Source organism: Clupea harengus, chromosome 19 (assembly GCF_900700415.2).
Source record: "Clupea harengus chromosome 19, Ch_v2.0.2, whole genome shotgun sequence".
Lineage (NCBI taxonomy): Eukaryota > Metazoa > Chordata > Actinopteri > Clupeiformes > Clupeidae > Clupea > Clupea harengus.
The window spans coordinates 18,131,879-18,146,785 of record NC_045170.1 but is presented as its reverse complement, the minus strand read 5'-3'; the positions used below and the strand labels follow the sequence as shown (position 1 = coordinate 18,146,785).

At 44.9% G+C, this 14,907-nt stretch overlaps 1 protein-coding gene across 1 annotated transcript in view; it reads right to left on the bottom strand.

Moving 5' to 3' along the window:
• Positions 1–1,137: 1,137 nt before the first annotated feature.
• grin2da (glutamate receptor, ionotropic, N-methyl D-aspartate 2D, a) overlaps positions 1,138–14,907 on the bottom strand; it is a 33,084-nt gene continuing 19,314 nt past the window's right edge. Inside the window, exons 7-13 of the mRNA XM_031586698.2 lie at positions 13,553–13,706; positions 12,867–12,992; positions 12,019–12,248; positions 11,257–11,417; positions 6,795–6,982; positions 4,495–4,727; positions 1,138–4,092 (exon numbers count right to left, since the gene is read on the bottom strand). Coding sequence (XP_031442558.1) covers positions 1,138–4,092; positions 4,495–4,727; positions 6,795–6,982; positions 11,257–11,417; positions 12,019–12,248; positions 12,867–12,992; positions 13,553–13,706 — 4,047 coding nt within the window. The remainder of the gene's footprint in view (positions 4,093–4,494; positions 4,728–6,794; positions 6,983–11,256; positions 11,418–12,018; positions 12,249–12,866; positions 12,993–13,552; positions 13,707–14,907) is intronic.

Below are 14,907 nucleotides of genomic sequence, written 5' to 3'. Positions count from 1 at the left end.
TACAGTAATGCTGCAATATGGCTAGCCCTGACATCTTTGCCCTTAAGTGTTGTCTCGGACAATCTAGTCTGGCATCTACTCAAAAAGTATTCATCCCCATACGCTTCGGTCTTAAAGTGTCTTCTTTGTTGCAGCACACTGCGTCGTCATGGCTACAGGTACATTCAGACATTAGGGGGAAGGCCGCCACAGACTCTAGGTAGTTTTATCATACTTGTGCACCCCAGTAATGTACAGCACAGTGCTTATATTCTTTCGATAAATCAAGACACTGATCTTATAACAGGACACATACACTAAAAAAAACTTTTAAATATAAAATATATGAATTGTGTATGAAGTCAGTAGTTGATCATGTATTGCTCAAAGACAAGGGCATGGAAAAAAAAGGATATCTGTGAAAAGAGATATGGAGATATCTGATATGAGATAAAATAGCTTTGAATGTAAGCTCCACTTAAGTTTGGCACTCAGCTTGAAAAAGCCAGTAAAAGATCAGTCACAGCTGATTTACCCTGTAAGAATACAAACACAGTGACACAGACACAGAGGATAACAGATGCCAGCTGGGGGGAAAGAGGGTGGCAGGTGAGGACACAGAGAAATGCTCTACAGCGAAGAAAAACAAACAATAAATTGCTACTATTCTTAGTGGTCCCTTCCCTAGAGATAGCAAACAAATACAGGATACAAGGATATGTCAGAAATCACAGTTCAAGGGGAATAAGAGTAAAGACTTGGGGGAAAAAAAAAAGTAGGGCGAGAGTTTGATGAAAGAGAGGCCATTTGCCTCTGACTTTTCTGTCAAGAGGTCCGCACAAATTCCTGAGCCCTCCACTCATTAAGATAAATAACATTCAACCCCATTGCTTTAAATCCTGAGAGACCTGTAGTAGTGACCCCCATAGTAGGATCCAACACAAACACTGAGAATGTTTGTCAGTGTAGCAGTAAGAGCTATCTTCCATCTTTCTTCCTCTCTTGTTTTCTGGTTCCAGGAACAGAGATCCCACACTTCCCTGTCAAGTCCCCCAAAAAGACAGGGTCTATGAAGGAAACAAGGAAAGCACAGGTAGCCTCCAGTGCAGCCCCGTGTTGTTTCACAGTTTGTGGCATTACACAGTAAGTAGGTCACGGTCAGACCTCACTCTCCACGCTGGAGAAGTGTGCAGAGCCCCGACGGGAGCACAAGCTCTTGGTTTTCAGGGGGGGATGAGGGGACTGGAACCGCTGGGGCACTGACCGCAGTCTCTGGTACTGCAGTTTGGCGCTGGACGATGACATGGAGGAGGGCTGAGGGGCCCCGGGGGTTGAGGAGACCACAGATGGGGATGAGACTGACGAGGACGACGTGGGTGGAGGCACATGTATGGGGTGGGAGGAGGAGGGTGGCGGGGGGAGGGCGGGGAGGGATGGGGCCATGAGGGGAGTGATCAGAGCCTGTGGAGGTGAGGGCTGCCGGTTGCGGTCTGACCGCTGCGGTCTCTGGACACTGAGGTTCAACTGGCTCCCGGTATTGGCTTGGCCTTGGGACCGGTCGGGTTTGGGCGTCTGGTGTTTAGGCCGGGTGCTGCTGCTGCTCTGGCAGTGAGGGTGTAGGTCCTCCTGACTCCGAGATGTCACCCTACTCCACTTGGAGTGGGATTTCCCCATATGGTGTGGAGAGTGGCAGCTGCAAGCTGTGTGGCCCTTGCTGTTGTCCTGGGACCTGTTCTTGACTTTCTTTTCACTCTTTACCGGTAGCTTATCCACAGACCAGTATCTTCTCGGTGGTGGGGGAGTCAACGTAGGTGGTGGCCACTGACGTGAACTACTTCCCAAACCCCAGTTGCCCTCTCCTGGCCCCAATCCCACAAAAGAGTCATCTCGGCTGTTAATGCTGCTTCCTTTTTCGCGGGCAGGGTAAGTGCCAAAGAACCATCCTCCACCACCAATTCCTCCAACAGCTCTTTCCTCATGACCCTCCCAGTATCTCTCAAACTTCCCAAACTCTCCCGACGAGCCTTCATCATCTGTGTATATCTCAATGGTCTTCTCCCGCTCCCGGCTCCTGTCAGATTCTGACTCCATCCCTCTTCCTTCACGTCTGCGTCCGTGATTCTCTCCTCTTCCTCTGTCCACCTCAGACGCGTCTTCCTCATCCTCCTCGTCTGAATCCCACTCATGCAGTGATATGCCTTCTCTTGACCGTGCCCTGCTCCTGCCATTCCTCCCCAGTAGGGGTCGACTCTCCACTCCCCTCCCCTTGCCCTCTTTTTCACTGCCAACAGATTTCCGGCGTTTGGAGGAAAGCGGGAGAAGGGGTAAAAGCGAAGAAGATGAAGGAGCGTGTTTGGGGTTCCCACTTCCCCAGAACTTGACTGCAGTTGAGGGTTTGCTAGAGGATGGATATCGCTTGACAAGGGCTCGCTGCCTAGCTTCATGAGATAGAGGGCTCCTTTGCCTTTCCCTTCCTCTGCCGTCGTTCCCATCATCTCCACGTTCATCAATTCTCTCGTGTCTCAACTCGTCTCTTGTTATGTCCCGGTCATAACTCCTGCTGGAGCTTTCACTTTTCTTACGGAACGAGCTGCGCCTCAAGCCAGGGTAGGAGTAGTCTTGTGACATCCTTTTTTCATACTCCTCTTTCCTATCTATAATTCCCTCATCCTGTTCAGGTCGTCTTTCCTTTTCTCGCCTCTTCTCCTCTTTCTTCTTCTTTTTCTTAGCCTTGCGTCTTTTGCGTTCCTGCTCCCTTTCGCGCTCTTCTCTCTTCTTTTTCTTCCTGCCTTTCTTTCTTCTTCTCCTCTCACGCTCTCTTTCCTTGTGGTGTCGTTTTTCCTCCCTGTCTTCTCTCGTCACTGTTCTTCTGCCCCTCTCTTTCTCTCCCCAGGATGCCCACCACTCCTGCAGTTGTGCCAACTGGGTTCCGGTTCTGTCTCGGCCGTTCTCCCTTGGCTGGCGTGGTTTGCGGGGTGGTATGGGCGGAGGAGGGGGGCTGCAGGGAAGAGAGCGAGATGACATACGGGAGCGACCCTTCCTTCTCCCCAGCAGCAGGCTGGACTCCTCAGTTAGCTCATCAGTGTCAAAATCCCCATAGATATCCCTCACCGCACCACCTCTGTACCTAAAACTCTGCGACGATGTGTACGTAGAAGAGGAAGGCGAGTTGGAACGGGAGAGAGAATCAGATGAAGAAGAGGACGATGTGCTGGATGTGGTTGAGGCGGAGGTGGTGTAACATAACGAAGGAGAGGGAGAAGGAGGAGTCTGGGTAGGAGAAGAGAGCGGGACAGGCACTGGAAGGGGGATAGGAGGAGGACGACGGCCTCTTCTTCCACCTCCTTCCCTCAATCCATTCCGCCCTCCACCTCTCCTCCCTAAAGGTAGGATGTTCTCGTAAAGAGGCCCTCCAGAGTCTTTCCTCTTTGAAAGGCTGCTTTTCCTCCACAAAGAAGCCGGCCGTTGAGGTGAACCATGCAAGGCCAGCTTTGGTGGTTGGACTTTTGGAAGTACCCGTGGGTTTACCGCAGACTTTGTTCCTCTCTGAGTAGTCTTCGGGGTCTGGGCTATAGCCGTCTGTGGCTCTGCAGAAGCTCCTAAGCCTTCAGGATCGATGGGACCATAGTAGCGCTTATACTCATCAAGGCTTCTTTCTCCTCCAGCCCAGTGTGGGGCCATGCCTTGTGGGAACTGCGAGAGCTCTGTGATACCACCACCGACGCCAATGGATTTCTCAGGGCCAGCCTTGGGGCGAGTCCAGCGGTCCACCACAGCGAGTCTGCGATCATGACGTGGGAGAAACGTTGAGCAAGGCATGGGTGCCCCCAAAATGGGACTGTTGGATGGTCCAAGGGCCATCCCAGAATGCACAGTTGCTGGAGGTGAACCATGAATAAGCGAACTGTACACAGGCGGTGGCTGTGGCTGTTGCTGCTGGTGGTGTTTTTGCTGTTGCTGCTGTTGTGTTGCCATAGCCATAGATGTGTTGGCTACACCTGTAGAGATGAACTGTGGTGGTGGTGGTGGAGGTACATGATGATACAGAGGAAGTGTGCCTTGATTGCCTCCAGGTGATGTTTCATCCTCAAAATTACAGCAACTGTACATTCCCTGTGAAAAGAAGAGAACATGACTACAGTGGTTCAGCTTTGATTTCTTAGCTCTGATGATGGCAGCTTGTCTGTTGAAATGCGAGGGGAATAAAAAACTAAACAACCGAACCTGACAGAATGTATGACCTTTTCTTACTTTTTTTACAATGACTATGTAAAGAGTCTTGGCAGATTTTCACCTTTCTTTTCTCAACACAGATTTTAACAGATAATGTTATCACATTGTATCTAAGCATTCAGACGGAAACAAGCAATTTTCTGTCTTTGGGTTGTGCCATGTCTGCTAAATCACTTGAAATTAAATTCCAAGGTGTTTCTCAGAGCACAGAGCGAGACACTTTAATCCCTTGAAGAACTTGATGATAATCTTGTACGTGTTGTTTCTTGATGTTTCACTCACCCTGCTAAAAGCCAACAAGAAGTCCATTCCGCCTTGACGACCGAAGCAGTGCCGTAACTTCCAGTAGAGCAGATGCTCCCAGGCAAAGACCAGCAGGCTGAGGCCCATGGCCACCAGGAGCATGTAGAACACGCCAGCCATGTTGTCGATGTCCAGCTTGGAGCTCATGACCTCAATCTTGTCATTATGACAAATCCCAGACAGCCACAGACGCTCGAGCATGTCGATCTGATCTGGACAGAAAAGCAGATGAAGGAGGAAAAATTAGGAGGTGAAGGTGAGCGGAAAACAGATAGCAAGGAAGAGGTTTTTTTTTTTTTTTTTGGGCAGCAAGAGATAATCAACAAAAAAGAAGAGGTTTGGGGGGGGGTAGGGGGAAGGAAAGACTGAACAGCAGGGGTATTACTCAGATTCTGTGTCGTGCAGCGGAGATGGAAAAAATTTGAGAAATACAGCTTGTCGGCCAAGCCACAGCAAAAATAAATAAATGAAAACAAACAAACCTACAAAAAAAATAAAAAAAGTCGGCAAGACACAGCAAAGGTGGAGGAAAAAAGGGGGCAAGGGAGAGATAATCATAGCTTTGATGGAGGTCTGAAATGGCCTGTTTGGCCCCGTCTCTTGTGATAAGATGAGCCCAGAGTGGCTGGGAGATGAAAGGTAGAGCAGAGCGATAGGCTCAGTGCACAACAATCACCATTAGTGCATTCATTAGCCAGAGAGAGGGGGGAGGCCTGTGAAGCTGTGTTTGAGGCATCACAAGGACAGGCTTTCAGCTAGGGGACACACTGCATGTATAATAGCACTGAAGGCACTCTCATGCATAAACAAATGGACAAACAAAGAAAAAAACAACTTTTAAAAAAAGTATTCACACATGATTCTGTAATGGCTTATACATGAAATATACAGTGTGTTAACATAATGTGATTGCTACAAGGGGAATGGTGCTGGTATTGTACTGGCTCTTTTGTTAGATGGACAGGCTATATAAAAGTAACTTGCACTATAAAATGGAGGACATTAAAATGTTAAAATCAGTTCATTAAATTTATCAGGAACTCTGAAAGCAAATGGATTACAAATATATGCTGTCCAGTCTTTTATTGAATTTTAAGTACTTTTCTCTTTGCCAAACCCTTCACTGTTAATTTGCATGTTCATTAACGGTGACACTCATAATTTTATGCAATGTGGTTCAACAAGGCTCATTTAGTCCTTTCCAGACTCTACTCAGCAGATTCACGGCTCTCCTCACACAGCGTCTTCACGTAAACACTATGTGTGAGAGACAGGGAGGGAAGGAAAAAAAGACTGAGAAAGACTGAGACTGAGACTGAGAAAGTGAGAGAAAGGAGAGAAACTGGGAGAGAGAGAAATATATGGAATAGCAGTGATGGAGAGAGAAATCACAGAGAATATGTCTGTGCATTAGGGACAACACCTGAGAAAGTGTTGTTTTCTTTACAGAAATCTCACAAAAGAGATGATGAGAGGAGGTGAGATGGTGCGCCAGAAACACAAGGAGTTGTCTGTGCCTCCATTTCACTTCACTCAATATCGGGGCACTCTACCACCCCCGGAGCAGCATCAAACATCAAACTCTTACTCATCAGGACGACAAAAAAAACCTTTACCTCCAGTGTATGCCGACTCCATGGCCTGAAAGGCAGGGTAATTGACTCAGGAGTGTCATCACTCAGTATTTGATTAAGGCGGCTGGCTCCGGGATTAAGATGTTATGAAACATTTAGCGGTGCACCTATTTGCAAAACAAATCATGCCACTCCAATACACAGACCTTATTAGTGTATGGCAGTAGGTGTCTTCACCACTTATAGTGTCGCTTACCCACTTTGGATCATCACAGGTGGTAAAATGTAACATTTAAATCCAGATCCAATGTCAAATTGAACCTTTTCCTAAAGGTTTTACTACCAACTTTCCTCCTGATTTACTACCACTTCATTAATAATAAACCACTATTTTTAATAATTTGATCGTCCTTTCTTTCAGTGTATCTATGTCATTTGTAAAGCACAGTGCATGCAAAGCCTCTTGGGCCCTGTTCTCATTGTGTTCACACACTAAGTAAATGCTGTGATACATTTTATGTCCGGCCTGTCAATACGCCGTACATAAGCTAAATGGCTAAATGGAAATGGCTTCGCTGGTTGGCATCATTCCTCTCTGACTGCTACAAATAGGTGGCTGCCAAGAATGTACTATTTGAGGAATCGCCCCCGGCGTATAACTAATGCTGCTGTCCCTCTTCAGCATGTCCGAAGGCCGTGTCCTACCATCTCCCACCAGCTGCAGCAGAGCCAGGTCCAGAGGTCGCTTCCAGCGGGAGTTCTTGGCCAGGGCGAGGCCGTAGCCGGTAGTCGCAAACACCTTCCCCGAGCCAATGGTCATCACCTTGCAGCCATCGTCCCTCCTAGCCATGTAGTTCAGCACGGCTGCATCGTAAATAAAGGCATCCAGCTTGCTGCAGGGCAAAGACAGAGAGAGAGGGGGGCGGGAGGAAAGGGAAGGAGGTAGGAAGAGAAGCCCCCAGAGGAAAGAAAAAAAGAGGGGGAAGTGTAGATAGAGAGAGAGAGGAGATGGAGAGTTAGAATGGGCGAGGGAAGACAAACATTTGATGATTAGGGAAATAATGTCCCATGGCTTTAGATAAAAACTGACATGCATCAATTATGGATGAAGAATCTGCAGGACACCATGCAGAGTTAAAGCAAAAAAAAGTTCAGTTGCTTTAATACAGCCATGGCTGCATATCTGAAACAGGTCCAGGTGCCATATGCATTATGTAGGAGATCCTGGACAGCCTTTCCATCCCTCCCCCTCACTATGCAGAGACAGCCATCCTTCTCTCATAAACACAACCAAACACAAAGACACACACACACACACACACACATATACAGTGGGGAAAATAAGTATTTGAACCCCTGCCGATTTTGCAAGTTTGGCCACTTGCAAAGAAATGTGTGATCTATAATTGTAATGGTAGGTGTATATTAACAGTGAGAAATAGAATATCAACAAACAAATCCAGAAAACTGCATTTTATAACATTTATGACTTTATTTGTATTTGATGCAGAAAATAAGTATTTGAACCCCCAAGCAAACAGCAAGAATTCTGGCTCCCAATGACCAGTTATGTGCCCAAGAAGCACACAGATTAGTCCTCATTAGGCCTAACAAGGTACACCTGATCTCAACTGGTGACGTGTATAAAAGAAACCTGTCCAAAGAATCATACTTCACACCTTCAACCTCACCACCATGGGCAAGACCAAAGAGTTGACCAAGGACGTCAGAGATAAGATTGTAGACCTGCACAAGGCTGGAATGGGTTACAAAACCATCGGCAAGCAGCTTGGTGAGAAACAGACAACTAGGTGCGATTATTCGTTAATGGAAGCAACACCAAACAACTGTCAATCGCTCTAGGTCTGGGGCTCCATGCAAGATATCCCCTCGTGCGGTATCGGTGACCATCCGAAAGGTGCAGAATATCCCCATAACTACACAGGGGTAGCTTGTGAATGATCTCAAGGCAGCTGGGACCACAGTCACCAAGAAAACCATTGGCAACACACTACGCCGTAATGGTTTGAAGTACTGCAGCACTCGCAAGGTCCCCCTGCTCAAGGAAGCACATGTACAGGGCCGTCTGAAGTTTGCCAATGAACACTTAAATGATTTTAAGGAGGATTGGGAGACAGGATGTGGTCAGATGAGACCAAAATCAAGCTCTTTGGCATCAACTCGACTTGCCGCGTTTGGAGGGGGAAGAATGCTGAATATGACACCATCCCCACCGTCAAGCATGGAGGTGGAAACATTATGCTTTGGGGCTGTTTCTCTGCCAAGGGTACAGGACGACTCCACTGCATCGAGGGGACTATGGATGGGGCCATGTAACGTGGAATATTGGTCTTGAACCTCATTCCCTCATTACCTCCCATTGAAAACGCAACCTTAAGGATTTGGAGAGGATCTGCAAAGAGGAGTGGACCAAAATCCCTCCTGAGATGTGTGTAAACCTGGTGACCAACTACAAGAAAAGTCTGACGTCTGTGCTTGCCAACAAGGGTTATTCCACCAAGTGTTTTGCTAGGGGTTCAAATACTTATTTTCTGCATCAAATGCAAATTAAGTCATAAATGTTATAAAATGCAGTTTTCTGGATTTTTTTGTTGATATTCTGTTTCTCACTGTTAAAATACACCTACTATTACAATTATAGATCACACATTTCTTTGCAAGTGGTCAAACTTGCGAAATCGGCAGGGGTTCAAATACTTATTTTCCCCACTGTATATATACACACACACACACACTTTCTCTCTCACACACACACACACACACACACACACACACACACACACACACACACACACACACACACACATATATATACACACACACACACTTTCTCTCTCTCTCTCTCACACACACTCTCTCTCTCTCTCTCTCTCTCTCTCTCTGTCTCTCTCTCTCTCTCTCACACACACACACACACATACACACAAGGTCAGAGCAGAGAGTGCAGGCCCAGCTGCTATAACAGCACCTGTGAGAGTGATGCCAAGACAGAATATTCCCAGCCAGCTGGATATTAAGGACGCAATTTATGGTAGGTTAACTGCTTAACTTGGACCTAAAAAATCCTCTAATGGCAAGAGCGGTAATGTATAAACACCGCTGCAACACACTGCAGCTTCACCTGTGATCAATGCCAGGGAAGATGTCTACAAGCTCTATTTCATTATATACATTCCTGTTTACATTCAATTACAACAGCATTCTTGTCCCATTATATACCCCTGTTTACATACAATTACAACATTAGGTCTGTGTTTACATCCGAAAGAATACTGGAGTAGAAAGGACCATTTCACACACATGCAGGTGCACAACTGATGAAGTGCTGAGACTAAGACAGCCACCTGTGTAGAAATCCATCAGTTCCAGTCTAAATGGGTCTTTACAATGTCTATCACAAAAAGACACTTTCAGACAATAAGAGTGCACTGGTATTTGTTTGTTTGCCACAACAATACACATTCAGGACCAAGACATAATTGCTGGACTGGAGAGTTTGGAAAGTGAATGGCATCTCATCCTTGAAAGCTATTTGAGAATTTTGTTTGAGGTTGGATTGCTGCCACCGAGAGTATTTTATTTCACGCATGACTGAGCCTTTGCATGCACCTACAAAAGCCACTTTCTTAGCCGAAGGCTAAACATTTCTCGGTTTGAGTTTCATACAAGCTAAAGAAATAACATTACTATTATGTAATGACTTTTTTTTGCAACGGTAAAAAACTATATTTGTTTTGCTTTGATTTCACAAAATAAAGCCCCAAAACACTTTGGGGTTTGAGGATGTGGCCTGTTTTTCCACAGAAGGTGAGATAAGAGTCAGGTATTTGCATATGTTGTCCTGTCACTATTGTCACCCACTGAATGGAGACAATAAAGTCAATTTTACATTTCATTGTTCCAGTTCCAGTAGAGCGCAGACATGTTTTCATTGTCAGTGTATATGAAAAAATATAGCATAAAAAGGGGTCTATTTCTATCTAGCTTTAGAAAAGAGATTGTACACACTGTCCTCTGTGGTAATAGGGCTTCTACTTTAATGGCTGCACTGCTTCGATCTGCAGCCAGTTTTAAAGCCTTCCTCTAGTGCCTTGGAGTCCCTCTGTGTTACCGCTGCTACTGCTGCTATAACTGGCCTGGGTTTGGGACCGTAGAAAGATGTACAGACGCAGTAACTAAACCACATCACTGGGTAGTGTACTGCACAATAGGGCTGAACGATTAATTGCATTTGTGATTTAATCGCGATATGATAGAACGCGATTTTCTAACCGCAACGTTCGCGATTAAAAACGTGATCTAAAAAAAAAAATAATTATAATTATAATTCTTTTTTTGTTTTTCTTAAGATGGTAAATTTTGCACACAGTGTTTAAAAAGTGCATGCCTTGTGTTTATTCTTACAATGACTTTGTTTAAATTACTTAAATGCACAGTGGCAAAGCCACCGATTTGCTGTTCTTGATTCTGTAATGAGCAGTTCAATTAAAATTTAAATTGTGGGAAATAATATTTTACCCTAAATGTATCTAATATTGTGTTAGTCATATTGAATTAATTCATTACGATTTGTTGGGAAAAAAATTAGGATAAAATTTTAAAAATCGCATATTAAATCGCAATCGCAATATTGGGGGGAAAAATCGCAATTAGATTATTTCCCCAAATCGTTCAGCCCTACTGCACAATAGTAATATTTTCCCCTACCCTATGTCATTTACCACTTTTTGAGGGAGTTTTTTATAGGCAACTTCAAATTCAGCCTTCAAATTCAGTTTTATGGTATTTGCTCATTAAATCTCCAACTCTATTGCCAAAGGACACAAGTTAGCATGCCAGCCAGCTTTCACCAGTGCCAACTGTGCTGTTGTCGGCGTTTGCAAGGTTTTTGTATGCCTATTAGGTAGTAGTACCTGAATGTATACTGCATTGTCAGACACGCTACTATGTGTGCAAGGACTGACCAAGCAAACAAATGTGATATATGAGTGGGACTGTAAATACAATTGCCCTGAGTTTATCCTTGTCAATCCTGTTTGGTTTACAGACACCTGACCCCTGATCTGTAAGGCTGCGCTCTGCTGCTAATGAGGGGGTTGGGGGTGGCAGGGGGATTGCAAGACCCATAGGCTGCAGTTGAACTGACCCTGTCTTCAGGTTTTCTATGGCCTCCTCCACTCCTCTCTGATTGTTTTTGACCATGTACTGGTGCATGTTAGGATAGTTGCTGCGGATGTTCTCCTCCGTGCTGCCGTTGGGGACGGTGCCGAAGCGCAGTGGTGGGTACTGCTCAGAGGGGTTCTGGAACTGGAGGGAGGGAGATGAAAAGTGAGACAGAAGAAAGAGAAGGAGGAGGAGAGAAGGAGAGGGGAGGGAGGGGAAGAGAAATCAAGAGCGGGGTGGTGTTTGGAGAGGGGAGGGGGGTGAGTGTGAAAGGGAGAGCAAGAGACAGGCGGGGTGGGGAGGGAACGAGGGAAGGAAGAGGAAAAGACAAAAAGGTTTCTGCAAATTTCAGCAGAACGAGAGAACAAACACTGACAAATCCCTTCCTAAACATCAATGCGCTCTCTTGCTCAACGGCTCCAATGTGAGGGGAACAGATGAAGCAGCAGAAAGCTCTCTGTGCCAAATCGACAGAAATGTACGAATTATACGGTAATATCCAGCCTCAGCAGAGAAGAGCAGACAGGAAAGCTTTCTTTACTGTACCACTGTATCAATTTATGATTTGAGAGCGATGTCTGCTTTTGATTAAATTGAATTCAGACGGTATATCCAAAGGGATTCGCGAAGCAGATTCTCCCATGTACACTCTCACACACACTCACACACACACACACACACACACACACACACACACACACACACACACACACACACACACACACACACACACACACACACACACCTTTTTGTCACTGAGCCCTGACACTGTGTCGATGTATTCCTCTTGGATCATAAAGGCGGCCAGGTTGGCTGTGTAGCTGGCGAGGAAGATGACGGCGAAGAAAGCCCAGATCAGCACCATGATCTTGCTGGTGGTCCCTTTGGGGTTCTCCACAGGCACAGAGTTATTAAACACAAGGGCCCACAGCAGCCACACGGACTTGCCTATGGTGAACTTAGAGCCTCCTGCCTCTGCTCAGGTGGATGGGAGAAAGACAAAGAGAGAGCGAGAGAGAGACAGATAGAGAGAGATAGATAGATAAATGAGAGAGTGGATGGAGGAAGAGAGAGAATGAGAGAAAGAGAAAGAGAAAGAGAGGGCGAAACGGGGAGAAAGGGAGAGTGAGAGTGTAATCATTAGAGGTCATTAGATGGTTTAATAAGGGAATACAGTCATTGTTTCATCGCTGATATGAATCAGGCCCCCCTCTCTCTAAATGCCTTTAGTGTTATGACACCCAAATGACATTACATGGAAGAGAAAATTAGACTGCCATGATGCAGGAAAGTGGAAACAGTGGAGGAGCCGTGGTGATGAACAGTGGACAGAGAAGGGCAACCAAAACTTGGGAAGGATTGAATTATTCAGAAGGGGACTTTAATTATTAATCAGTCAATTAAGGAGTTAATGGAATGACTTTAAGACCCTACATCCCTCATCCCCCAAGCAAATTGAAAGTGGTAGTGAGTCTGCATTTATCTTTAATGTAGTTGATCCACTACATCAACTTTATCAACTTTATTCAACTCCATTTAATTTTTTTTTTACTTCTGTCAACAGAGTGACTACGGGCTCTTGACACCACTCACTTTTTCCATTCTGCAGACTGCGGTTGTACCCGACCGGACTGAAGAATTCGAAAAGGAAGACGGTCACCGCGACGACCGACAGGCACATGACAAACATCATCACCCACACCGCAGGACTGTAGGGTTCTGAAAGCACAAGCACACAGTGGCAGGATCAGAGTTAAGCTGTAATCTGAACACATTCATTCACAGGAGTAGCACTTGTTCCAGCACTGCGGCAAGGCTTGTTGATAATCATCCACTGCAGAGAAAGTAATAGGAAAGGTCTACAGTACCTATCCACTTAACGGTTCCTTCAAGGGTCTTCAATCAAACAATCAAGCAATCAGTTTGTTTATGGCTTGGTCTGAACTAATATGTTTTTTTCCCCATTTACAGAGCTAGGACTGTGTACGAACACCAACGTTTTTTTTTTTTTAATGCACAAACTGAACGGACAGCTAGAAGACCATGAGGAGCAATTCGCTGAATTCGACAAAAAATGTGCTAATTTACAATTTTACCGTAATTAAATTCAATTAAATATAATTAAATAAATAATTAAATGATTTGCTGGAACCCATATTTGTAATTAGCCTGTGTATGGTGCAGTATAATGTGAGAGAGTAACCACTTGTGTGTTTGTGCACTGTGCAGTTCAGACACGTTGGTGAGGATTCAACCTTCACACCCTTTGTCCTACTCACCCAGGAAGGCTGAGGGTGAGACGGTGCCATTACTACGGGAGACCATGACGCTGATCCCCGTCTCTACGAAGGGCACGGAGAACTCCACGACCTCCGACCTCTCCTCATTGATGGTGAGGGAGCCTATGGCCATGTCGGCCCGCTTGGCCACCACCTGAAGGGTTATGAGAGTACTGCTTAATTAGGAGCAAAGGGAATACAAAGATTTATGGTGGTATGCTGAAAATTACACTTTACACTCTGAGAATACATCTAAACCCAAAAATAGCCTACATTTGTTTCATTTGAAGTGTCTGTGGAGTTTCTATTTGGAGCTTGTTGAATTTTTCCTTGACATTCAGACTAATCGAATAATCAATTCTAATGATTAGAATCTAATCTAATCAGCTTTCTAGATGTAAAGAGCCCCTTTTAAGCCCAGTAGAACCCACTCTACCCTCAAAATGCCGAAACAGAAGTAAAAGAAGTAAATAGAACCCCCACAGCAAAGAAATAAACAAAATAATGCACATTTTAATGCTGTGTTTTTTACTTCTTAAGTTATGAACTTAAACAGTAATTATGGCCTGTGCAAAAGTTTGGACACTCTACCTCAGCACTTAGTAACACTGATTTGGCAGAGCTTGCAAATGATTTTTGTAGAAAGAATTTCCCCTAAAAGTCTCTTTATTCTTTATTTACTCATTTTCACCCACTCCTCCTAGTAGGTACCTTCAAGTTCTGAGATACTGCTCTTTATAGGCACAGCCACGGTACTTTTTGATCGCACCTCGTATGTTTATCTGGATGAATTTGAACACCTGAACCAACCTGAATGCAATCTCTGCATTCCGTTGTGGCCAAGAAAATAGATGTTTTGCAGAAAATGCGCTGGTGTTGCACAGCACTTCTTCTTCTGTCTTAGTCTAATTAGACTACAGTATGTGAACAGAAATAACAAGATCATTATTGAATATGGATGACATGGATGACATCCGTTTACTGCTGACTGAGCATTTAATTCAAATTCGACAAATTAGACTACCCAGATGCTTGAGTCTTTCAATGGGTTTAAACTTAAAAAAAACCTTTTATACTTTTTTAAAAGCCTGCTGGGATATGTGTTTACTTCGAGGATATCCGAGACAGATTAAATGCATTAAATCACAACACACATTTGCTCGTGCTTCCTTGCTAATTACAGAAATATGTAAACATAATGCGCCATTCTTCCAAAAAAAGGGAACGTGATATATTTTGCCAAAAAGATACATCAGACTTGGGCAGTGATAGTTTATGATTGGCGCATTCTAATGTTCCCTGTCAAAGAAGAATATTTCGCCATGCCCATATTCAAAAATCCATGCCTCGGTGGA